The sequence below is a fragment of the Cheilinus undulatus genome, linkage group 12 (assembly GCF_018320785.1).
Source record: "Cheilinus undulatus linkage group 12, ASM1832078v1, whole genome shotgun sequence".
In the NCBI taxonomy this organism is placed as follows: domain Eukaryota; kingdom Metazoa; phylum Chordata; class Actinopteri; order Labriformes; family Labridae; genus Cheilinus; species Cheilinus undulatus.
In genome coordinates this window covers 36,059,015-36,086,025 of record NC_054876.1, presented here as the reverse complement: position 1 = coordinate 36,086,025, position 27,011 = coordinate 36,059,015, and the positions used below count along the sequence as shown (strand labels likewise).

The following is a 27,011-nucleotide window of genomic DNA, read 5'->3' as shown; positions in this document are numbered from 1 at the left end:
CTAATAAGTCACACTGTTAGTGTGACCAGCTTGTGTTCAATGAAATATAAAGCCTGAAAGCATCATCAGAGCACAGGGTATGTTGAAATGGTTATAGACCATATACTATATATGTCACCTTTCATTTTATATTCCCTACATGCATTTATTGCTGTTTATTTCTTTATTTTCTGTTCACATTTTCACATCAAAACACAAGGTCTGACTAAATAGAGACAAAATGGGCCATGATTCAAGTTAAAACGTATTTGATAACCCATTAGCTCACATAATACTACTGCCAATGTTGGCATGCATCAACTTGTTAGCAAACATATAAGCCTTGAGGTGAAACTCACTGAATGTATTTTAGGCTATGTTAGCTAATGTTAAATGCATCCTTTCAAGCACTATAATAGTTTCATTAACTTTATCTGATGGTAGTTACAGAGGCCCTGTTAACCCTTGCGTCCCCATGTGACTGATGTAAATATACGTATGATACTTCCAAGCGTCCAACACAAGAAAGTGTGCTTTTTTACAAATGGAAGCTGCATGATTAAAACCACCTGTAGTCATGGGGGGAAGATATTTTTTTAAGTTTTTCACTATTCAGTAGCTTGGAATTAACCTTCCAAAGCAGATGGATTTGCCAGACTCCACGTCTGTCACATAGATTGTAGAAAGAATTGGACCAAGCCTGTGTGATTTCCGCCATCTGCTTACAATAGGCGCTGTCGCTACCTGATTCGTCCCGGAGACCCGATTTGTACTGCCCATGTGCAAACACGCGTCTACATCCACTCAGAGAAAGGTCTAGCTACAGCTGCAGCTGCTACAAACCACGCTCCGTACAAAACACGCCCCATCGATCCATACAATAAATTAATTCTAACCCTAACCAGTGGAATTTAAATGCTAAACCTAACCCCAGGAAGCTAATTAATTAATTAAAATATACATCTACCCAATGAGCTACCCCTAAATCTAACCAGTGGAAATTAGAATGCTAAACCTAACCTAAAGCGGATGTAGACGCGTGTTTGCACATGTGTGGAACAAATCGGGTTTCTGGGACGGATCGGGTAGCAACAGTCTGACTCAAACTGCTTTTGAAGCCAATGCAGGGCAGCTTCCATATTGAAATCGTTGTCTCAGCCAAACTTTGGATCAACCTAACAGCCCACCCACTAACTCGACTTCCTGTCAGCTAGCTAGCTAGCATTCTGGTTGACAGAAACGTAGCTTCTGCCTGTTGGGCTATCTGTCAATCAAACAAGATGCACCAATCAATGCGGTGAGTTTTTTCCTAAATACAATGTAAACGATTGTGGTACAAGAAATTCACCCCCGTACAGTGAGAGCACATGAAGACATTAGCTAATGAGACACATTTGGTATTTTTGAACAGGCTGTAACCAGTTTATTTCTAATAACAGGTGTCCAGACGGAACCTCTGGTGTTCCTGCAGCCAGCCTCAAGTGACAATTGCGGTATTGCAATTTTTTGCTCTTCTGCATTGGCTTAATTTTTCAGAGCGAGAGGTTACCGCTTGGACTGCCATCAGGCAGATTCATTTTGCAAAGCTCCAATCTACAATGTTTGTGCCAGACCCAAAAAGGTTCGGACCAATCAACGTCATTTGAGGAGAATGAGGCAGTAGCTACAGGCAGGGTTTAGTTGTACTGGAAGCAGATAGCAATGGCTGCCACTGGTGTAGCAATCAGCTCGGATGTAGCTGCAAAATAGCTGTTAAGGCAGATTTATCAGCGCTAGACCACATTTCTTTATGGAATAGAGAGCAAAGAACCAAACTGAAAGCTTTTCATGACAGAAAATGTATTTTCGCTCCTCTGCTGACCTGCTTCGGCATGAGTTTGGGATCATTTTGGATGGGGTTAAGTTGTACCATAAGCCGATGTATACAGTGGCTGCTAGCACTGTAGCTATTAGCTTAGATGTAGCTCTAGAAAAGCAGCAGTTTTAATTGAACTGGACAACATTTCTTTATTATAACAAGATCAGAGAGCCACACCATCTTGTCAGAGATATATTTGCATGTCTCAGGATAGGTTTCTGTGTGAATTTAAGCCACTGACTCATAAACTCGCAGCACTAGCTTATATAGCTCAGGTTAGTCCTGTAGCTGTGGATGTCTACCAGCTAATTTTGTGTTGCCGCTTTGATTGGCAGACTCAACATTCATCAAATATTATTTCTTTTTAAGTCCTGCCTTTTCCAAACACTTTCCCAGATAAATGTGAGCTATATTCATACAATGGATGAAACAGTCTATCTGGTTTGCCAGGTTAGCTTGAAAAAGGTGCTCTAAGAATTCCTGAGACAAAAACAGGACTAATACTGCATGTCAAGAAATAATTGAAGAAGTTGGCCTGCGATGTAGCATAAATCAAGAATGTTAAAAGGATGTATGAATGGTCAGTTGAGCTAAGCTAACTCGTTTCGCCATTCAAATGTTATTTAGTAGGTTAACTTACCACTTTTTTTTAAATGTAATCATGTAAGATGATCTCACAGCTCCTATCAGTTTATAAATCATGCTGTATTTGATATCAAAGTGATTATTTTGACAATATGTCATATCAAGCTGATAAAAATTTAACTCATCATAGCTAGTTAGCAGCTTGCTCACTAAGCTAGCACAGTGCCATACAGTTCAGTTTTTTAACTAACTTGTGGCACATTCTGGACAAAAATATTATGGGGAAAAGGTTTCACAGGCACTTCAGATATTATGGAGATACCCATAGAAACTAATGGACTTCAGTTGACTCAGTACTTGTAACCATATTCAAGTGGAAATGAGCCATAAGGAACCTTTTATAAAAAAACAAAAAAACAAAAAACAAAAAACTATTCCCAGTTAGAATGACTTTCTTTCAGATTCTTTCTTTTTAAGATCTCAAAAATCCACTTTTATCACAGGAAAATGAGTACTGCTGTCTTGAAGTAAAAAAATAAATCCATATCTCATAAACAAAACCCAAAATGACTGATTATTTTCAGAAAACTGAATTTAAATTACTATGGAGCCTACAGGTTATTTTGTTTGTTTTTAGTCTCTGTCCAGGTTTTTCGTATTTATTGTCTTTGTAATTTCTTATCTATTAAGAGACTGTAAAATGAAAGCATTTTATCATGGCTCTTGACATTTAAATGACTGACAATACCGTCGCTGTGAGAAAATGGTCCATTATCTTCCAACCAGAAGAATTATGGGTACTTCATCCATACCCAAGTCAGGCTCTTGTTTTATTCAAGTGCTGTTCATTTAATAATATCCTTGTATATGTATGCAAATAAAGCGTTAATATATAATGAGGAATGTGTTTGGCTTACAAGGATGAACTATATAACTTTAAATACAAGCAAAAGTCCATCCATGTGATATTTGTAAACTCTTTCCTCTTTGCATGGCAGGATTTCTGCCTTGTCCTTTCTGTACGCATATTCCTCAGATTCTCTTAATCTTCTGATATTGTGTAGATCTACTGTAGTTGATGAAATTCACAGATTCTCTGAAAAATATCATCTTAAGGTGTTGCGCTATTTATCTGCACGGTCTTTGAAGGAGTGGGATCTCCTCCCCATCATTACTTCAAATAGTCTCAGCCCCTTTGGGATGTTATTTTTAAACGCAGACATGTTACTAATCTGTTGCCAGCTGTAACCTCATTTACCGTGAGATGTTCCACAGGGTGTTTTATTTTAGCATTTCATTACTTTTCCTGTCTTTTGTGGCCACCTGCCAACTCTGAAAGGTATTGCTGACGTCAATTTCAAAAGTATTATATTGTCCTAAAGACAATTTTCTGATAGAACATTGGATACAGTGCTTATTTGAAGTATTCACTCTCTTGGATGTTTTACCCTTTTTTTGTTTTTATAAATCAATCATGGTCAATATAATTTGTCCTTTTTTGTCAAAGTAGATGTCTACAAAGTAATGTCAGTTGAATAAAAATATGTAGTATAAAATAAGTCACTGCATAAATATTCACCCCCTTTATAGTGGCTGACCTGATTCAACAGAGGTCCTGCATATTGGTGTTAGGCTCGCAGTTATTGAAATAGGGATCAACTGAGTGCAGTGAATGTGTCTCTAGTAATTGTAGTATAAAGACACCTGAGTCTGGAAGGTCCAGTTCCTGGCTGATCAGTACTCCTGGCTACCATTACACCACAAAGACAAAAGAACACTCCAAGCAACTCAGTGAAAAGATTATCAAAAAGTTAGTCAGGGGCTAGATACAAAAAAGGCACTGAACATCTCCCAGAGTTCAGTTAAATCCATCATCAAGAAATGGAAGGAATATAGCACCTGTGTAAATCTGCTTGGATCAGGCCATCCTCACAAACTGAGTGAGCATGCAAGAAGAAAACCACCAAGACATCCATGATTACTCTAAAGGAGTTACAAGCTTCAACAGCTGAGATGGGAGAGAGACTGCACACGACTGTTGCCTAGGTTCTTCACCAGCCAAAGCTTTATGGGAGAGTGGCAAAGAGAAAGCCACTGTTGAAGAAAACTCAGATTAAATCTGTGCTAGGGTTCACTAAAGGGGATGTGGGAGACTCCATGGTCAAGAGGAAGAAAGTTATTTAGTCTGATGAGACCAAAATGGTGCTTTTTGGCCATCAGACAAGATGCTGTGTTTGGCGGACACCAAATACTGTGAGGCACAGTGGTGGCAGCATCATTCTGTGGGGATGCTTCTCTGCCCTGAAAGGCTTGTAAAGGCAGAGGGTAAAATGAATGCAGCAAAATATAGAAAATCCAAGAGGACAATCTTATTCAATCTGCAATAAAACTACAGTTTGGGAGAAGATTTATTTTACAGTAGAACAATGACTCAAAGCATACAGCGGAAGCTACACAGAAATGGTCGAAGTCAAAGCCCAAACCTCGGTCCAATAGAAAAATTGTGGCTGGACTTGGCTTGGACTGACTTTGAGGAGGTGAATATTTCTGCACTAACTTATTTTACATTACATATTTTTATTTCATTGACATTTCTTGGTAGCAATCTGTTTTAACTTTGACAGTAAAGAGGGTTTTTATTTTTTTGTTAAAAAACAAATTATATTGACCATGACTGATATATAGAATCAATAAAAGGGTCAAACATCTAGGGGGTGAATACCTTTTATAGACACTGTATCTGTGGTCTTTGTGCTCTATCAAGCAAATATAGAGGGTTCAATATTTTTAAAATTCTTGCATTCTGTTCTATTTACATTTTACACAATGCATTTTATGCAGTTGTATGAAGAGTAAATACAGACTCTTATCTGACTCAGGCTGGCGTATGTATGCATGAAGTTCAATCAGAAAGTCTTTTTGTCTGAATTGGAATGTAAATATTAGTTCAACAGCATTTATGTACATTAAAGTATGTCATACACTTTGTCCCTTAAGGTTATAAATGTTTGAACTAAAGACATGATACATTCAGTGTGAGGAGTCTCTTCTCTCTTTTGGTTTCTCTTTGTTGCAAGACAGTAAAATATAAGTTATGCAGGCAAAGTTACATTGTCATGGTTTGATTGAAGTTTTCTATGTACACTTGAAGCTACACTCAGTCAAACTGTACATCATCACAGAGTCACACAGTGAAGCAGCTTCTCAGCTGCCCTCCAGAGATTCTTTCATAGTTCATATATTTCAACCCTCAGACAGATAGAAGCGTATTTACAGTACCATGTAACCTTGTACCAGCTAAAACGGCTCCATGTATCAAAATACACCCTCTCTGTAGTTAATGCTATTTTCATGGGTAATCACAAAAGGAACAAACTCCTCCTTTTAACATTACAAAGTATCCAAATCAATACAAAACTAAAGGGAAAAGACATGAAATGCACAGTATAAAATCAGTAGTGCATGTGTGCAAGAATAACAGGAACAAATGATACAGAGAGAGAGAAACTCCCAGAGAAATGAGCAGAGAAGCTATATTTTAGGCTTCCACAAAAAAAATCTTACATTTACTAAATCTTACCCCAAGTGACCTGTGGCAAGAGTAATATCACATTAGATAAACTCAGACAAAATAATTTATGCCCTATCATATGAAAACTACTAGTTCACCACAGTGTCCAAATCTTTGTGTCAGATGCTCAGTGACTTTTTCCACACAGACAGTCCGACTGCCTCAAGCCTCTGATTTAGGAACGAACGATGCTCTTCACAAGAACGACATGTTCATTCTACGAACATCTTTTGATACAGTTTAGTTAAGGACAATACAAAGATTATAAGTACGTCAGACGGACACACAGCCGTGTCTTCAGACTGCTGAGAGTCTTTAAAGCAAGAGTGCCCACCAGCACGAGTCCTGGATCAAACTGCCAGAGTAAAAAAAATGGCTTACAAGGGCACTGCAAATCTACATAAGCCATAAAAGCCATGCCACATTTACACCCTGTTAGGGCTATTCTCTCTTAAAGGGACATGCGCACAGTTTACAAACAGAGGAGGCGAAAAGACTGCTGAGAAAGCAGCAGGGTTGGGAAAGTTGCACTCAAAATCTGACCATTAAATGACTCTTATTGACAATTTTGACTGTTTCACTTATTTTTGCATTCTTTTCCAATGAAAATCATAGTATTAGTGCAGAAATTCATCATTATTTCAGCACTTCTACATAATGTGTGCGTGATTTTTTAAAAGCATGTGATTTGTTCCTTTTTCAAGTTTTAAAAGAACGGATTAAGTCAGATCATTTTAACAACTCCATAAGTAATCCATTGTTCCCAACCCTGTAAAGCAGTGAGCGTGGCAGACCAGTCACATGCACACTATGGGAAATGTTAGGCTAGACACATGAGTACTAACCTTTGGCTCTCTGGCTGCTGGGTACTAAACATCATACAGAATAACAGGCAGCTGCGAGGGGAGGGGACTCACATGTCCTATGAAAGCACCGTTCACACAGTAAAGTTGCATTTTGTAGTGGGTTTTCTTTTTCTTTCACTTGGTAATATTTGATTATTTAGAGTCAAATCTGCTTTGAAACAGTTGAATACCTTTCAGTCTCTCCTGGTCAAAGATCTCTCGCTCAGACCAAATCTGCAGGAATAATTAGTCTGTGAACAATCGGCAGTGAGCGATATATGACCTATTATTTTCACACATTTGAGAGATTTTCTTTTTTTTCATACATGATAAAATGTACCGCGCAAAATGGATTTGCGCACATACTGGAAGCATAATGTTGCTGACATGCAAGTTGTTGAGTATACAGCAGAGCAAAAAGCGATGTTTCCCAAAGTCTTTGTCTTCCTCGTCTTCTTGAAACATCTGTCACTCAGGTTTGCATCTTTAAGCGCGCAACTCTTTCTTGGAGTGTGGTTTATTTCCCAGCAGGGCATCGATCTCAGTGATGGTTTGAGGGGTCATTTGGGATAAAACCTGCAAGGATGAAGGAAAAAGGCAGTAAGTTTATGTCACCTATTGCATTAACCATAGGCTGTGTATTTAGATGGACAGAGAAACAGCCATCTGGGCGTGAAGCCAAAATACTTGGAGGAGCTGACTGGCCGCAGTATAAGTCATCAACCACACCTTCCTCAAACTAAAAAGTTTCAGCTAATTTTTCTTAAATTCAAATTCCTGAATGATGGTTAGCTAAGATCATAATGATTCATCTTTATTTACGATTCATAGTTTTTACATGATGTCTATGTAACTGCCCTGTGGCAGCCAAGAAAGGCTCAGAGTCTGTAGTTAAGTTGGCGATCTCAGTTGCTACCTACTGTATGTGTAACCTTTCTTTTCTAATCTAAAGGTCTCATATTTTACCCTTTAAAGACAAGCTTATATTGGTCTCAGAGGTCCCCAAAACATGCCTGTGAAGTTTGTTACTGAAAAAACTCCAGTATTTGATTTTTGCATGTCTAAAAACCCCTCAGACTGGGCTGTTTCTGTGTCTGTGGCTTTAACTGTTACTTTCTGACTCCACCCCTGACCATGCCCCTCTCCGGAAATGGGAGTGGCTTAATGGATGTGGTTCTCCTGATCCTCCTCTCAGCTGGCAGCTGAGAAAAGTACTGGGAGAGGAGGGCGGGACTTTCTTCCAAGCAGGGTGGGGCCAACCTATCCTGGAGGAGGTGCTAACTCCCCACATGACATCATGAGGGGAAATCTAAGAACAGCTTGTTTAAGCACACATTTTCCTGAAAGGTGGAGAAAGAGAGGGGGGAGGGAATGGATTTTTCTGGTACTTGAGGGGATTGTAGACAGGCCAGGGGCACATATTTTTGCTGAAATACAATTGGATTAGTTGAAAAGCCTAAAAAGTAGTTTAGTTGGGTAAAAAGGCGTGTTTTCATTCAACAGGAAAACATCTCAGAGAAAATGCAAAGAGGAGCTTTTAAACACTCCACTGTCATTATATGTTACAATAGTCAGAGGTGCCAAATTTCATCAACTGGTGTGTTAAAATGATCGCCATATGACCGGTGTTGGGCAAGTTACTGAAAAATAGTTACTTGTTACAGTTACTACTTTAAAAAGTAACGGAGTTAGTTACTGTTACACCACTAGTTACCATAAAAAGTAACAGAGTTACTGTAATGCATTACTTAGTAACGTGTTACTCCCAACATTGCATATGACTGACTAGCCTTCGGCTGACATTACTGTTCCTGAACGTTGAGTCAAAGAGACAGTTACAGTGATCCTGACACCATTGTTTCTAATGTTACCTAGCTAATGTCAGCTAATTATCACTCAACCACTTTTAGGATAAGGAATTTCCTACCCTTCCCTACCCAAACAGTAGCTTTATTGACCCAGCCACACTGAAGATACATAAAACTGTCCATACATTTTAAAACTTTTATCCTGGTGACAGTGAGGGGGAGAGATTCTCCACTAGATGTACTGGTAAGTCACCATCACAGAAGTAAAAATCTGGCAATTTTCTGATTTCAGAGATTGAAATAGTGTCCCTGTGCCGTATAAGGGTCCAAAGTGCTCAAAACTTACAGTTTAAATCACTAACTCCATTTTTTGTCATCAGATATAGACATGCTTGTTTTGAAGAGAGGGAAATAAAAAAGCCAGTGCTGTAGCTCCACATAGTGGTCAATGGTAGCTCCCCCTTTGCTAAAGTCTTTTTGCCCTCCAGGCCTCTGTGCCTGTTATGTGACTGAAAGCTGTGAACGCAGTTATTAAACTTTCCATAAATGTGAGACTGCTCTGCTGGAGATGGTACCATTCAAAGGAATGTTAGACATTTTATTGGAGAGGTAAATGTTTTAATTTGCATCAGCCTTCTACTGTGCATGTATTGATGCAAAATGTCACCAGCACAATAGGTCAGCACCCATCAGGGGTATTTGGCTTCACTTTTGTACAGTAGAAGGAGATGGATATATGTTGTCCATGTTATACAGTGCTTAACAAATTTATTAGACTACCTGTCATATCTGTCTCAAAGACCGTCCAGCATCACGAAGTGCTTTAATGTGGACTCTTTCATGTTCAGTGAGCTCTCCACGTTTTACCATTTTGAACAGGAATGAGGAATTTCAAACTGAATTCACCCAAATTTGAGTTGCCTTACTGGGCTTCTCTGAGAAGTCAGAAATGAATCAAGCATAATTTTTTCTGTTCAGGAATGCAAGTAAATAACTATAATTTGACATAGTAATCAAGAAATATTAATTTGCTTTACTATTTTTTCAGTTTTTTTGTAAATAAGTAAATTTGAAAATTCATGGATAAAAATAAACCTATATTTTAGCATTAAAAATATCATTTCAGTTAAAGAGCTTCTACATATTGGTGTGTTAACCATTGCAGAAACATAAAAAATGATTTGGGTAATTACCAGTGCTGTTAATTTAGGGCAGCTGTGGCATAAACCTTACTTTGGGTGGTGGTCTAATAAATTTGTTAAGCACTGTATATAGTCAATGCTTAAAACTAATATGTTTGGCAAAATGTATGATCTGGAAAAACAGGACATAACCTACCCGGAGTGCTCCCAGGTTCTCGAGTAGCTGGTCTGTATTTGAAACACCAAGAAGTACAGAGCTGACTCCCTCACTGCGCAGACACCAGGCTGCAACAAAAGAGAGATATTCAGTCATGCTCATGCTATTTGGTATCAATGCTTGCAAAAGAAAAACATTCAATTTATCTTTGTGGTATTTCCAGAAATCCTAGTCCATGCCAGAGTTTTAAAGCTCCCATGTGGAACTTTTGGTTTGTGAGGCTTTTAGATCTTAATTTAGCAATTTAATGAAATCTTTTTACTTTTTTCTTCTTTACAGAAAAATGGTTTTGCTTTCACCCTATTCAGAAGTTTTGTGACTCAGAAAATAAAGCATAAAAAACCTCAAACCCACACCTCCAGACACAAAGCCGTTTAACAGATAAAGGTCAACTGTGTTTATACAAAATGTCATGAGCCTGGTACATACCTATGGCTAACTGTGCAGCAGTGCAGCCCAGTCTGTCTGCCAGTAGATGGAGCTCCTTGATTTTAGCGAGCTGCCTGCGGCCCTCCTCGCTGTTCACCCTCTCCTTCAGCCACTGGTATCCCTTCATCAGGAAGAAAATGGAGAAAGCGTTGATACACGACTGATTTCACACTTAAATACCCCGCTGATCAGGAGGAGAATTACACAGAAGCTGATTTTCAGGAGCTGAAATCCCATAGGAAAGCTGCTAAAATCACACTGACCTTCATTGCTGCTCTGGAGCACTCTGGTACTCCATCGCTGTACTTCCCTGTGATTAATCCACAGGCAAGAGGAGACCAGGTCATCGCTCCAACACCTGGAGGAGTGTAATAAGAGCAGACATTTGAATAAAACTGAATGCAGCTTTAATTAGAGATACAACATTAATGAGAGCTGTGAGACTGAGGATGTCTGACCGATCTTGTGGTAGAGCTCAGGAAGCTGCACCTCTACTTTATCCCTCTGGAAATAATGATACTCTGCCTGTTCACACACAGGTGGGATCAGGTTAAACTGGCGAGCCACTGAGTACGCTTCCTGGAGACGGAGAGAAAGAAACAGAAAGCTATGGTTACAGAGCGGCTTATGATGCAGCATTTTGTTAATAATTGTGACATTTTATAAATGTGAGCTCAGTAATCACCATGATTTCCATGGCACTCCAGCGTGAGGTCCCCCAGTACATAGCCATCCCCTGGTTTATTACAAACGTCATGGCTCGAACAATTTCTGCAAATCACATCACATGACAACATGCTTCAATAATTTAAACTTAAAACACATTCGGCCAGTGAGTGTGTGTACAATGCTAAAAATAAATAACACAAAAAACATAATATTTGGAGGGATTTTACAAAAAGGAAATACTTATCAGAAATGTGAGCTGACCTTCCATGGGGCTGTTGACATCATTTCTGTTGGCAAAAACAATGTCCACATATTCTAGCTGCAGTCTCGATAAGGATCCCCTTAAACCTGTCATTGAAAGAGTTGAATCATTAATCATGATGATTTTTTTTGTTTTGATAACAAAGAGAAACAAGTATGTCTGTAGCTTTATGAGGCCTTTTTCATGGGACATACAAATTTCCACTTCAAGGCCGAATATTTACTCCCATTACACCTAGTCTGCGATGTAATCTGCATGAAGGCGTAATGGTGGGGGCCAACAGTGGAGATGTGTAGCGTCAGAGCTGAAAGGGCAGGGCAGTGTAATGTGTGTGTGCGGCAATGTGTACGTATCAAAGTGAGGAACAGAAGAACTTCATTTTGGCGTTGATAAAAAAAATCACAATCTGTAAAGGGCTTTCGACATATGTTCTTCGAGCTAAATTCTAACCCCAGCATGCAACATGAGAGTTGAAACATGCTGAGGTTAGCAGGTGCTAATATATGCTAATAAGCACATGACACAGGGAACAGCTGCTGAATGAAGAACATTATTGTAGCAATTCAGTCATAGGCTGTGTCCAAAACCTCATACTCAATCACTACACATACTACAAGTGCAATTTTACATTATGCAGTAATTTTCTGAATTGTTCCAGTTCTCAGGCACAGTTTTTGCAGATTAGTTAACCTTTGTCCATCTTTACTTCTGAGAAACTCTGCCTCTCTAAAATACTCCTATACCCAGTCATGTTACTGACTGGTTACCATATAGCTAATTTCAGTCAAGAACACTCTCACCATACATTTTACCATTCTATTGAAAAATGAATGTACCGTTTTATTTGGCAGAGAAGGCTCTGCTCAAATGAAACTCTTTGATTCTTTGACTTTCCAGGGAGCACACAGCTAAAAACTAACATCTGAAAGGATACATTTATGACAATGCTGCTGAATTCAATAAAATGAGTTCAAAAGAAATTAATAGCATGAATCTCAAAATGATGGTGCAAAAAGCTTTATGCTATAAAGGAGGAGGCTGGGGTGGAGGAGTTTAAGCTTTTCCAGGAGCAGCAGCGTGGTGCATCAGCATTAATGTAAGCAGGTATTAGAGAGATGTACGTCATATTTAAATACACCGTTGTGTTGGGAGAAAGAGCTGTGATTTGCTGGGGGGTGATAATTGGGATGAGCTAGCCCTCAGCTGGGTGAATGACTACCGTGTCCTGCATGAACTAACGCTGAGCTTCACTAGTTGCAAAATGCACCACCAGCTGTTTTTCATTTGTACCACTTAATTTTCCAGCCGTTTGTTGCCCAGCCCTGCTCATATTTTCATGAAATGGTAAAATGGTTCAGTTTAAATATCTGATATGTTGTTGATGTTCTACTGTTAATACAATATGGGTTTATGAGATTTGCAAATCATTGCATTCTGTTTTTGTTTACATTTTACACAGTACACAAACTTTTTTGGAAAGGGGTTGTAAATGTCAAATTGAGTATATAGTATGATCCAATTCATCATATGTAATTGTATGTGTTTGAGACATACCTGGATGCATACTTAATTGGCCAGGACTTTTAAATATGGAGTGAGAGCATACCAGTTGTACTAGACTGCTCTAGAAAGTATTGTTGCTGTGAGACTATCCAATAGACACGCTCACTGTAACACTGTAAAAATAAAGTAACAGTTGTTTCATATGATTTGAATTTTGTCATATAAGACTCAAATAATTATGCAGCTGCATTCATTTATAAAAATGTTATTGAATTTTATTTGCGAACTACTGATTATGCTAGCTTGTTGCTAGGTTAGCCAATGCAGCTTTGACCAGAAGATCATAAACAACAAAGTCATGTAATGTTGAAATAATGTGCTTTTAAGAACAGTGGGATGAGCATACTAACTGTCAGCTTAGTATGCAGTTTATTTAACTAAGATAAGATAAGATAAGATAAGAAAAGACTTTATTGATCCCCAGAGGGGAAATTCTGCAGCAACACAACCGAGGAAGTTAATGCTAATGCCACTACTTAAAAATTAGTAAATCTTCAGAGTTATTAACTAAATCACAGGCTGTGTGACATTTTCTATCTTCACATTAAAAAACATGGTAACATTTTAGCAAACTATTCAGTCAACAACAATCACAGCATTGGACTGAATTAGAGTTCCACATCAAAATCCACCATACCATACTGCTAGCATGGCTCATCACAGGAGGATAGCTATAATATGCTACTGTGGTAGTATTGTCCTCTTTTTTAAATAACCCATATGGGGGACCTCTGAAAAGGTATTTAATTCTCTGCACTATTTTATTCATTGTTTTTCATGAAAATGTGTTTAGGTGTTTGGGTTAAAAGGACCATTTTGCCACATCTTTTTGCCATTATCAAACTATTTTTTGCCACCTTTGCCCATTTTTGACACTTCTTTTGGCAGTTTTAAGCCATTTTTGCCCCTCTTGTTTTTGCCTCTTTCACTCATTTTTCAACTTCTTTTTGACACTCCCCCAATTTTGACATTTTTAGCCTTTATTTGCCACTTAGTTGCCACTTTTCGCTCATTTTTTGCTACTTTTTAGCCCCATTCTACCACTTTTCACCCATGTTGTTGCCACTTTTTCTAAACTAATTTTTTGTCTCTTTTCAGAATTATTCCTTTATTTTACATTTTAGCATGCATTCTGATATCTGTGCACATCATGTCTTAGCTATGAAGTCTGACATTACATTCCTATCATTTGCACATTTCTTTATTTAATATTGCAGTAATTAATATTGCAGAACACAAAAGTTAAGGTGCAAAGCCCTCTGTTAATGGTTTTGCAATTTAATACAGAGGTTAAAGTCATGCTGCACAATCAAAAAGCTGATTCAAAAACAAAGTCTGATCCAAATTTAAAAGCTTTATGACAGAGACAGTCCATCCATTTAAACTTTTTTGTGTCTATCCCAAGGCCATGCATCTCAGAATACAAACACAGAGGGTGAGTGTGTACAAGTCCAACAGGATTAGCTTGAAAAGTCGAGCTGATTACTGTAAGTGTCTGGAACACCAATCATCAGAAGATGTTGTTTGCACAGAAGCTTCACCTCTGCGTTCCCTCATCTGACCTCTTGTACTTTCGTCTTTGTCCCAGACTCCAGACAGACTTCTGTTAGATCAATATCCTCCCAAACATTTTACCTGACTCACTTCTAACTATATTTCTCCTTCCATTTTGATATAGCCATGTCCTTCACCTTTAAAGGATAATTTCAAACATTAACTTTATCAGAATTGTTTGATTTAAGGCATATTGATGGGGGCATATTGGCATATTGATACTGTGACATGTGACTTGAAGTGATTTAATGGTTGAGACTCAGTCAAAGCTGAAAGGGTCATTAAACGATTCATTATAGGTCAGCGTCTGTTTAAAGGCTGAACTGGTGCATCCCAGAAACACTGAAGGAAACAGATATTAACTTTAACCACATAAATGTTCAGAAAACAAACAAATGGAATCACAGTATAAATTATTATGAAGTAGTACATTTCAGCCTGATTTGCTGTGGAGATGCTGGTTTTAACCTTTAAGACCTGATGCAGTCAGCACATTTTAGGCAATATTACTTTTTTAAGACAATGCAATTTGCTAAAAAATACATGGTGAAAGGCAGGTGAGATAACTACAGCAGCAATCTCCTTTAATTTGTTGGTTTTGAACTGTGATGAGCCCTGCACATACTGTAGAATTACATGTGCTGCTTACTGTAGAGTGACATGTGCTGATCTGATAAACTCAAGTTTCATGGTCTGGACTGAAAGCTGAATCTTCCTCTCAAGTATGCTACTTTCCTGCTGAGTAAAAATAAATTATAATGAATTACCTTCAATGATGTGCTTTCTGGAGAGTCCTCTCTCCGTCTCTGCTCTGAGAAGAGATGATAATACACATTATTGATTTTCCATTGAAACAATAAATTTAAAAAGAAGTCGCCTGTCAGAGTTTTACTTACTGGCCTCCCCAATAGATCTTTGTTGTGATGACAAAACTTGAACGTCTAGCGAAGACACAAGAAGACAGTGCAGTTAATTTCTGGGAAATCTCACAATGATTTACAACTTATAATTCTTATAATAGCAAGCATTGCAGGAGTATTCTTCTTTTTATGTGTCCGCTATCTTAAGTGCATTAAAGATTAAATGTGGACAAGTGTGGGACTTATTTCTTATGAACTATAATATATGCCTTTATTGTCTTTAGATCCAAAATATCTCCATGATTTCCCAAATGTTTTTGATCTGGGACTCTATCTTCCAATTATATAATTTTTATCCTTTTATAGACCGTCTGAAACTAAAGCTCCTCACTTATCAAAAAAAAAAGATTTCCCATGAGATATTTAGTGCTGCTCCTGTTCCAACAGCAACAAAAACATGCAGAAATGCAGTGCATTTAAAAAAATGAAAGGAATTATAAAGGATTATTTTGAAATCACCAGACTGTTTTATGATGTAATAGATATAAAAGACTTTAAACATACAAAAGATTCAGTGTAAAGAAAAGAGTAATATTACCTCCATCCTTTCTTCTTAATAATGTTCCCTAGAGTGATTTCAGCTCTGTGAAGATGAACATTGTTTATTGTTACAAGTAGAGTCAACTCCAGATCACTGCGTAATAATATGAACTTAACACATAAGCTGCATTTCCAACAAGTGGTCCAGTTTAGTCCAGTATGCTATTAAAGTTTTGGAAAGTACCATAGTAAAAGATCTGTACCATCCTTTTTTTTGGCACCCTTCTGCTGCCGTACCAAGTACACCGACCTGAAACCGAAGGGTGGAATTACACACTCTAGTCTGTTTATTGGTTGAAAGAATCACCACTTCTGAAGTGACAGCTGTAATAATGGAAAAACCAAAAACTTGACATGTGTTGTACTACATGTCAAGTGCTAGGGGTGCCTCTTTAACAGCTTTTCTCCCTCATTTTGTCTTTAGTTTTCAAAGGATATGGTAATTCTATAGGATTCTAATGACAACTTGACTCAAGACAAGTGACGAGGAAGCAGTGATGTGTCACATGAGAATGAGCCGTTAATAAGAGCCAGCTCTTTAATATGCATGACGGGGGCTGGCTCCTGTTTGAGAGCTAGTTTCCCATTTTCAATTTTTGTTGTTTAGTTGACAGAAAAGCCAAAATGGTATCAAATAAAGAGCTGCTTTGGAGCCGAAAGATTGGCTCTTATTACTGAGCTGTGCAGAAATTATTCAAAACTCTATCCATCCATTTTCTTCTGCTTGGGCTGCATGGCGCTGGACTAAGGCCTGTTTTTTGCTTGGTGCATCAGTGGGTGTCCACACATCATACATGGCGTAAAACCTTCAGACACGGCCCTTTGCAGAGGGTCCTGTGCACAAATTCTTGCATTCCCAAAATTTTTACAGATGCGGACATGCCAGATGTCAAGACATGCTACTGACTGCTACAGGGATTTTTGAAGACACTGCCCCCTAGAAAACCTATTTTAGGGGAAGAGGAAGCTGGCACTAAGTATAAACATACCAGATGTTTCGGCGTCAAGATTCTGAATCAGTTTGTGTACATGGGACTGTCCCTTTCACCCCCCCCCCCCGAGCGGAAAGCATAACCGAGCCTCAAGCAAGTCAGCCCAGACATCCCTCTCCCCAGCAACATTTTCCAGCTCTTCCTGGGGGATTCTGAAGTGTTCATAGTCCACATGAGATATATAATCCCTCCAATGAGCTCTGGGTCTACCCTGGGATCTCCTCCAGCTGGATGCACCCAGAAGACCTCCACAGGGAGACAACCAGGAGGCATCATAATCAGATGTCTGAACCACCTCAACTGGCTCCTTTCAAGACGAAGGAGCAGCAGCTATACTTCAAACTCCCTCTGGTCTATTATGCTGGAGTGGATATTGAAAAACGAATCCACTAGAGATAGCTGTCTCTCACGGACCTACACAGCTACTTTTCTGCTGCTCTGTCCACCCATAGACTATAGAAAGAATGGTCCGTCCTCTGCCCAGGTATGCTCTTGTAGTTGTCTGTTTTTGTGCCCAGGTAAACTTACATAATTGGTATGTTTGTGCTTTCTAACAACTCACTTAGTATTCTGTGATATTTCCTTGGAAAACTTCACTAAGTTTCACCTGTTTTTTCAAAATCATTCTTCTTCCTTTGGTTTTGTTACTATGTGTTGAACTGTTGGCTACATTGCTCCACACTGCCCCCACAATTGGCAGCTGTACTACAGCACATGGTCCGTATCCATAGGCTTTGAGAGAATGGATAGAGTATGGAGAGAAAGGTCTGTCCATATACAGTACGTTTCAAACATTAGTGCATAAATGTGCATTATGGCTGAGCCCAGCCACCCTCCTGAGGAATCGACTTCTTGAACCCGCCATCTCATTCTTTTTGCCGTCACCCAAAGCTCATGACCATAGGTGAGGGTTGGAAAAGAGATCAACCGGCCTTCCAGTTCAGCTCTCTCTTCACCTCATCAGTCCGGTACAACGCTTGCAATACTGCTGATGCTGCACATCCGAATCTCTAAAAATGTTGGAAGTTCCCTTACTACAGGCAATGTTGGATAGACATTGGCTGCGGAAACACAAGCAAGCAAGAGCATGGTTTAATGTGCCAAAAAGTAACAAACTGTACTAAACCAAACCGGACCACTTGGTGGAAACGCACACATATATGATGTTAAAGACGCCTGCAAACTCTCTGAGATGTTTTGCAGTAGAAAAAAATGAAACACAATCAAAAGTCCCCAAAAAAGCATCAACAAACAAAAACAGAAGTTTGACTCTGACCTTCCAGAGGCGTACACCTCTGCCGTGTCAAACAGGTTCACTCCGTTTTCATATGCTATGGCCATCAAGTTCTCTGCCATCTGTGGGAAGAGAAAGATGAAGACTGAGAGAGGCAGCCGATGGATAAATTCCAATTACCTGGAGGTCGACCGTGAAGGGCACTATGCAGGGAGGATAATACAGCAGATATAATATCTCACACAGCTACTATAGTTTCCAGGTATAAGCTCTGTGGGATTTTGAAACATGTCTGTAATTGAAAGCAGAGAGATTTGCGCTCACAGAGTACCGTGTTTCAACAAAGGAAATATGAGTGAATGTGCTCAGGAATCGACTCCTCATTCAAACTGAGAGAAGAAACAGAATCCTTACCTCATCAGAGATCTGGGATCCAAATGTCACCCAGGTGCCTGAATAAGAGAAGAGACACAAGAGTTAGTTTTATTTTGAAAGGTTCATACAAAGATGAGTATTTTCCTGCCTTTAAACCAACTCACCTAACCCGAGGCAGGAGACACGGAGGCCTGACTTTCCCAGGTTCCTTTGAGAAATAAGAGAGAAGACAGAAGCTCAGAATAAACATCAGAAACAGACAGCATGAGGGGTGAGTATTTACAGTATATCTGCACCAATTCAGTGCATTCAAGTGTGAGGAAAGCACAAAATGATCCTGCATGTTCAGAAGACTCTTTCACCTGTTTTCGAGTCCTACTATCTTATTTTGCTGAAGAGGTGCATTGAGATACAGATCTTAAATTCTTTCATTCTTTTTATATGCAGTTTCATATTCTTGATCCCCTAATTAAAGATGCAATTATGTTTTCATCACAGTTTGGTTATCTAATACTTTGAGTAGTAGATGTATTATCATTGAACTATACCTCACAATGTCAAAAATCTGGTACTAATACAGAGTTTAGCACTTTAATTTTTGATAGGAGAAACTTTACTGAGATCACTTTGATACAGATGCATTTAAAGTATTTAAAGGTCGCAGTAGTGTTTCTTTGACCCATGTAGTGGATATTTTACGACTCATGTAGCACTTTTCGAGTTTTCTGACCACTCAAAGCACTTTTACACTCCATGTCACAGTCACCCATTCACACCACATTAACACACTGTCGGCTGAAGCTGCTACCTAAAGTGCTATCCATCAGAACTATTCCATTCACATGTCCCTGCCTGTGCAGTGGGAGCAATTTGGAGTTCTGTGTCTTGTCCAGAGGTTATTCAACATGTGACTGCAGGAGCTGGAGATCAAACCTCCGACCTTCAGTTTGACAGCTACCTAACTCTAACATCGAGTACAGTGTCTATAGTAACACCATGATAGGGAAGGATTATTGGTGCAAAACTGTTGGTGATAGATCTACAAACGTGTACACAGATTTGCAAATGTGTAGACAAATCTACAAATGTGTACAAACAATTGCAGTTATGCATAGATCTGCAAATATACCCTTTTGCAAATAAGTTTCATTGTTTTAAGTGGGAGAAAGTTGAAGTCATTTTTCTCTGAGAGCTGAGGTCCCAACTCATCAGCTAAAACTTTCTATTTGCTGTTTGTTTACCAAGTGCATTCAGAGAGTATTCAAACCCCCTTCACCTTTTCAGGTTTGTTATGCTGCGCGCTGATGCTACAGTAAAAAAAAGCCCACACATTTTATATTCATAAACGTGCACTCAGTACCCCATCATTTTTATTTTATTTTTATTTAACCTTTATTTAACCAGATAAAACCCATTAAGATCGAGATCTCTTTTACAAGGGTGACCTGACCAAGAGGTCAGCAGCACACGTCATAATAAAATTATGGCAAAGACATGATTATTCAGGCCCTTTGCAAAACTTGAAATTTAGCCCAGGTTCCCCCCATTTCTCTTGATCTTTGCTGGGATGTTTCTACACCTTGATTGGAGTCCAACTATGGTAAATTAAATTGATTTGAAATAACCTGGAAAAGCACACACCTCTTCATAGAAGGCTTCACAGTCGACTGCCATCAGAGCAAAAACCAAGCCATGCGATCAGAGGAACTGCATGCAGAGCTCAGAGACTGTTTGTTGCAAGGTACAGATCTGGGGAAGGTTGCACTGAGGGTTCTCGAAGGCACTGTGGCCTCCATAATTCTCAAATGGATGATGTTTGGCACAACCAGGGCTCTTCCAAGAGCTGGTCACCTGACCAAACTGAGCAATCAGGGAGAAGTGCCTTAGTAAGAAAACTGACCAAGGACCTGATGGTTACTCTGACTGAGCTCCAGAGATTCTGTGTGGAGTTCCAGAAGGACAGCCATCACTGCAGCCTTCCACTGATCTGGGCTTTATGGCAGAGTGACTTGATGAAATCCTCTTTTCAGTGCAAAACATAAGAAAGCCTTTGTATTCTGAGTTTGTTGCACACTTGAAGTGGGCCTGGGCGATGGCCATCAGGAGGCTGCAGCAGTACAGAGCCAAAGCTGGCATGGCAAAGTGCCAAACTGGCATATGTTCCCATACCTGACCTGACCTTTGTTGGTTAGGCTAGCAACAATGCATGACCATCGGTCCATAAATACAATTCAATAACTATAAACATATGTCAATCATTAATACAGCTATGCAGTTATTTTAAAACATATCAAACATATTACAGTACCATATGGTCACTTTTCTATTTATGCCACATGCTGGATGGGCAGCATATTCAAATGGCTTTTAAAGCTCAAATCCAGACTGTTTTCCTTCCATAGAATCAGCTCTGCCTTTAAATAGTCTGAGAGCAGCAAAGCATTTGAGGTTAGTTTAGAAAAAGTGGTATGCTCCTATTCCATACTTTAAAAGTCTGGCAAATCTAGTAAACATCAGTGGATTTCTCACAGATACAAAATTGCATGTCATGAATTTTGAACATACTAGATACTGGATATGGTGTCACGTTTGGTATGAATACTGTAAAAGCATGCTGCAGCTTCATTCTTCAGAAATTAAAACTACATTAATACAAATTGGTCCACATATTTGCAGATCTGTGTGTGCATTTTTGCATCTTATAAGTGGAATTATTTATGCATCTAAAATCAATTTTGCACCCATAATACCTCCATATTCTGCATCCAAGCAATACTAAACAAAACTGAGAACAGATTTAATCTATGGACCATGACTGTGGAAGACAAACTATGAAACCTCCAAAAATGTATGACACAAGATAAAAACTCTTAATGTAACTCTTTCCTGCCTTTTACCTTGACGTTAACCCCTCTATTTCAACTGCTGCTGCCTTTAACTCTTCCTTGCCTCTGGTGAAAGGAGCGCCTGCACTAATTACCACTGAATGATCAACCTTTTCTCCTTCCTATATGTTAACAGTTCAGTGTGTTTCAGTGGGTCAGTGAAACAGCTGGAGGAAATATGGCTCAGCTCAGATAAAGACTGGGTTGAAGCCTCTTTAGGTCTGTGTGGTAAACTGACCAAAATGCTCCATAAGCTAAAGAGAAGTCCATCACCCAACATGCCACATCTGATTATCCTCACAGCTGAATTTTTGACGGGTGAGCAGGGAGAGAGAGAAAGAGAGAGAGAGAGAGAGAGAGAGAGAGAGAGAGACAGAGAGACAGAGAGAGAGAGAGAGAGAGAGAGAGAGCTGTGTTTCTGACCATGGGAGCATGCACGGCTGAAAATGATGTGGGCTTCACGCTCTCCTCCTCCTCCTCCTCCTCAGTGTGTGCTCCCCCCCATTCTAATTAGCCAGGGAGCCAGCTGGAGAGGAGCAGAGGAGCTGCAGTGCAACTCACTGCTCGCCGTCTTTTCATCTCCTCGCCTCTCCCCTCTCTGCCTGTCTGCCTGCGTCCGCCACAAATAGCCAAATGCAGAAAGACAGACTGTCAGAGCATTTCGACTCAGTCCAACGAGTCCTGCTTTTATTTTCCCTGGTCTATTTTTAATGCTTGACCCGAGCTATTTTTAGATTCCTGCATATGTAAGCATTTGTGTCCCACTGTGTGAGCGTTTAATGTGTATATGTGCGTGTAATGGGGGCGGTAGTATTCATGTGTGCACGGCGTGTGGGTGTCAAACACATATTGTTTGTGTCATTTCTTTCAACTCTGTCAAAATAGCGCACAGGTGGAGGGTCAGGAATGCTACACACAGAGTGGAGGGTGGCGGAGTGGGGGGTTTGATGATGATTCCTTGTATGGTTATCTGGCTCACTCCCGTTCACTGTTTGTCGACCAATCACAGCTCTGCTTACTTGCACAATCTCTATGAACACTGGGAGTAAATAGAAATGAGCCACATGGGAGTAAAAATGCTTCAGAGACAGTTTTTGTTGTTTGTTTTCTCTTCTTTTCTGGCATCAAATTCAACCTTTTTTTGCCTCTTTTTCAGTCGGGGGGGTAAAGCTAAAAATGTTCCCTGGCAACAATTCATAAGGTTGGACCAATAGGAGCATCACTCGAAAATAATCCCTGCTAGTGAGATTTCCTCTTTTGAACAATGAAAAGAAAAGCTTTAAAGCAGTTCTTCCAAGAGCACAACTCTACACACATGCTGAGGAGAAATATTAAAGACATTTGCATCTTTGCATCTAAAATTCATCACTTACAGAAGCCCTAAGAGGACATTCATCACTATGTTTTATTTAAATCTGTTTTCCTGTGATTACATACAAATTTTAGTTGTTTTCTCTTGACTTATTTATCCTGTTCACTTGGGATAACAACACGTTTCAGTGTATTTTAAGTGTTTTCGATAGATTAATGTGTTAAAAGATATGATACATTTTACTGCCCCCTTAGGAAATCTATCTTGGACTGCATGTGCTGCACCCAATAAATTGCCAGATAAAAGATAAATAACATAAGATGTATAACATAAGAAACCAGAAAAGCACTTAGGGAGCGCAGACCACCGCCATTAGCCGTATCTCCCAATAGTGAAGAATCCTTTAAAAACATTCCTGGATCCAGACGGTGATCCGGATCACTCCTAAAATCTAATTCGCTGATAACTCCCTCCCCGGTGGGGGTGGAGACATGTTGAGGCAATGCATTGGTTCGTTATGTGTGGAAGTCATGGCAGAGGGTGAATATTCCTCTATTCCTCCCAGCATTGTGAGTATTCTCACTACAGTTCACTGTCTTTCTCTCTGTCTTTCACTCTTCTCCTCGACCGGGTGTGCATCTTTCAAACTCTATAAACTCCAAAACTTTGGATAAGTTACTCACGTCCGCCATCTCCTGGTGTAAAGTAGTAACAGTGCAGCCTTATCTCCCAATAGTACAGAATCCCTTAAAAAATTCCTGGATCCAGAGAGTGATCAGGATTAGTCCAAAAATCTAATCACTTCTTCCTTATGCCATTTCTGACATTTCCTGAAAATTTCCTGAAAATCCGTCCATGACTTTTTGAGTTATGATGCTAACGAACTAACAAATCAACCAAAGAACAAACAAACCCACCCAATTACATAACCTCCTTGGCGGAGGTAATAAATAGAACAATACAACAATTATCCAAATGTATACAGAGTTGCACATAAAAAAGACGCAACCCTATAACCTACATGTACAGTTTACTGCAAATTGAACAATCACCATGGAAAGCCAGTGATATTATTTTTTTAGATAAAGATGAAAGAAGTTTGAATTTTGCAGTGTTTATTTTGGCAGATATTTTAAATTTAATCTTAGTTTTAAGATTAAAACATTTATCAGTTTATGCCACTTTTTACTTACTTTCACTGTAAAATTTAAGATTTAGTAGACGGAAACTCAAAACAATTCAGTCCAGTTTTAGAAAATATAAAGTGCTCAGTTTTTAATTAATACTTACGAAAAACTTTTTCTCTATTAATAAACTTAATGATCTAAATTGTAAAATCAATATGACATAGCTTACGTAGCTAACATAGCTTTGTTAGCTTTAGATTTAGCTACGTTAGTTCTGTTTGCTATCTATGTAGCTAACATAGCTTTGCTAGCTTTAGATTTGGCTACCTTAGTTATGTAGCTATGTTATCAATGTAGCTAACATAGCTTTGTTAGCTTTAGATTTGGCTATGTCAGTTATTAGCAACTGATTGCTATCTATGTAGCTAACATAGCTTTGCTAGCTTTAGATTTGGCTACCTTAGTTATGTAGCTATGTTATCAATGCAGCTAACATAGCTTTGTTAGCTTTAGATTTGGCTATGTCAGTTATTGGCTACTGATTGCTATCTATGTAGCTAACATAGCTTTGCTAGCTTTAGATTTAGCTACATTAGTTATGTAGCTATGTTATCTATATAGCTAACATAGATTTGCTAGCATTAGCCTTAGCTATGTTATCTGTGTTACACCGTTTTCATAGAGGACACACTTTGATTTCCTGTAAGCACACTGTTTACTCAGGTTTATCGAACATTTTTTTTAATATAAATTATATAACCCTGGGTTTTGTGATCAGGTTTTTGATCTTTACCTTTTGGTATCCTAACCCTTATCTCAACCCTTACCCTAACCCTAAATGGATGTTTAATCCAATTTTATTTTGAAAGTTTTAGCATCTATTTCTGTTCTGACAGCTGCTGCCTCTCCTAGTGGTGGTCTCCAAGGGGGGCGTCTGAGATCTGCAGTCTGCAGCCAGACTGTCTTGATTTATACAGACTAGAAAAGTTAATAGACTGTGTTAAAAAAGTGCAATCTACATGTTTACATATCATATAAATCAGAAAGAATCATAAAAATACAAATCCTCAACTCAAATTGATGATGCATCATCTAATTTCAGCTTAACATACATGAATAAAACGTATGTGTAAGATCCTGTAATTTTCCAGAGCACTGGATGACAGAACTGATAGATCTAATAACAGGATGGATTGGCTATTTAATTTTTTTGTTTAATAATCATTCATTGTCAGCATTGTCAAGCATCTACTTTTGGTTTCTGGTCTCTTCTGATTAATGGTGGTGTCTTGTAAGCTTCTTTGGGCTGGGCATATTGTTTATGTATGACACCACAATAAAATCAATCATCATCCTGTTATTATGGTTGAAAAATGTACGCATGTGTGTTGACTCCCATACTTATGCACACTGAATTATCATGTAACAACCATTATTAATCTTAGCAGTCACTCAGCAGCTGTGTTGAATAAATTAATTTTATGTAGTCCATTTTACCTCTTTATCAGTCACTACCTAAGGCTTACTCTTTAGCCTAAGGTAAACCCACATTAAAATATATGAAGTGTGATTTAACGACATTCATAAATCTTCATTTCTGCTTTGTTTGCAGCTTTAGTCACACATGAGCACACCTTCTCTCCAACCTTTCCTTCAAACTCGCACCGTGAAGAAAAACAGAGAGGTAAAGCGTGACATCTAAACATGAGTCAGCACCAGGAGAATGTCAAGCATCCAGCAGAATCCACAACACCAATGCACAGTCTTTGTGCTTCACTCTGCTTATATACAAAATGCTTTTAAAGATGGGACATAAAAGCAGGAGGCTGACATGTTTGTATATCAGCACGTCATTACGGAGGCTAATGAGACCAGCGAGCATCAGTGGCTGAATTTATTGATTGATGTGCAACATGAAATACAATTTTCCTGTGAGTGTGTGTGTATCCAGGGAAAAGGAGGATTGTATTGTTTGTGTGTATGTGTGACAACTGGCCGCCCCCTCCCTGCTCTCAACTCCAGCGCTCTCTGCAGTGCTGCAGTCTGCTAAATTACTATCAGTGAGTCTGGAGAGACACATGCTCGCTCTGTTCCTCTCACTATTGCTTTCACGACAGCATCTCCCACATACTCTCACACATGCACATACGCAAACACTGAGCCTGCTTTTACTCCCATTTTTCAGATGATATAAGAAAGCCTCCAATCTATGCAGTGTGAGCGTCCTCGAGGCTGCTCAATGCTATCACGTGAATATTCACGCTTGATGTGAATTTCACTCCAACACAGGCACAGATCTGCATACGCTCATGCATGAATGCACTCATGAGCCGGGCACACAGAACCACACAGAAACACAGATGCTTCTCTCTCTGTAGCCTTCTCATAAGTAGGCCTCATTGTGTTTTCTCCTTTATTTTTCTCCCCACATAAGTCACAAACTACAAACAAGGTGATTACAGTAACCTGGCTGCTCCTCCTGAAAATAATGGAGGAGAGGGAGAGGGAGATGGGGGGGTAACGCAGATGCTCTGTCACAGTGTAGTCAGCATTTTAACCTGTGCTGACATTTACAGTTCGTTTTCACCTGAGACAGAAAGGGAGACACTCTGTGCAGATGGTTAGGTGCAAATGATGGAGTTTTTTTCTCCTGCAGTTGTCATAAAATGCCACACACATGCTGAGCAGGCTGTTCTCCAGAGGGAAGCACTGCTAGATATTAATAACGCTCGCGTCAGTGCATATGGGTGCATGTGTGTGTGCTTATGTGTGCACAAACTGTGGGAAGATGGTCGACTGTCTGTTTTTAATAATGCTGTATCCTCTGTTTTAGAGCTGTAAAGGGGTATTTCACTGAGTTTTCACCGGTGCATCCACCTCTAATAGATTTAGTTTGTATTCATTGGGAGTATATCTCCATAATAACATTCTTAATGCATCAACATGAACATCTGTAAGTGCCTCATTGTGTCTAAAGATCATTCAAAGCTATTTAAGTTTTAGGGGGACTATTGCTAACCTTGCAAACAGACAGACTGGCCAGATTCCATGTCTGCAATCTTGCAAAGCTCCAATCTAAAATGATTGTGCCAGGTCCGAAAAAAGGCCAATCAGTGTCATTTGAGGAGAATGAGGCGGCTACTG

At 39.2% G+C, this 27,011-nt stretch overlaps 1 protein-coding gene across 1 annotated transcript in view; it reads right to left on the bottom strand.

Moving 5' to 3' along the window:
- Positions 1-5,209: 5,209 nt before the first annotated feature.
- Positions 5,210-27,011, bottom strand: part of LOC121518403 (voltage-gated potassium channel subunit beta-2-like) — a 39,418-nt gene continuing 17,616 nt past the window's right edge. The window contains exons 2-14 of the mRNA XM_041800691.1: positions 18,708-18,751; positions 18,583-18,620; positions 18,211-18,290; positions 15,941-15,985; positions 15,379-15,423; positions 15,250-15,293; positions 11,365-11,451; positions 11,120-11,205; positions 10,893-11,013; positions 10,698-10,792; positions 10,435-10,555; positions 9,985-10,073; positions 5,210-7,414 (exon numbers count right to left, since the gene is read on the bottom strand). Of these exons, the coding sequence (XP_041656625.1) occupies positions 7,325-7,414; positions 9,985-10,073; positions 10,435-10,555; positions 10,698-10,792; positions 10,893-11,013; positions 11,120-11,205; positions 11,365-11,451; positions 15,250-15,293; positions 15,379-15,423; positions 15,941-15,985; positions 18,211-18,290; positions 18,583-18,620; positions 18,708-18,751 (985 nt within the window). The 3' untranslated portion in view covers positions 5,210-7,324. The remainder of the gene's footprint in view (positions 7,415-9,984; positions 10,074-10,434; positions 10,556-10,697; positions 10,793-10,892; positions 11,014-11,119; positions 11,206-11,364; positions 11,452-15,249; positions 15,294-15,378; positions 15,424-15,940; positions 15,986-18,210; positions 18,291-18,582; positions 18,621-18,707; positions 18,752-27,011) is intronic.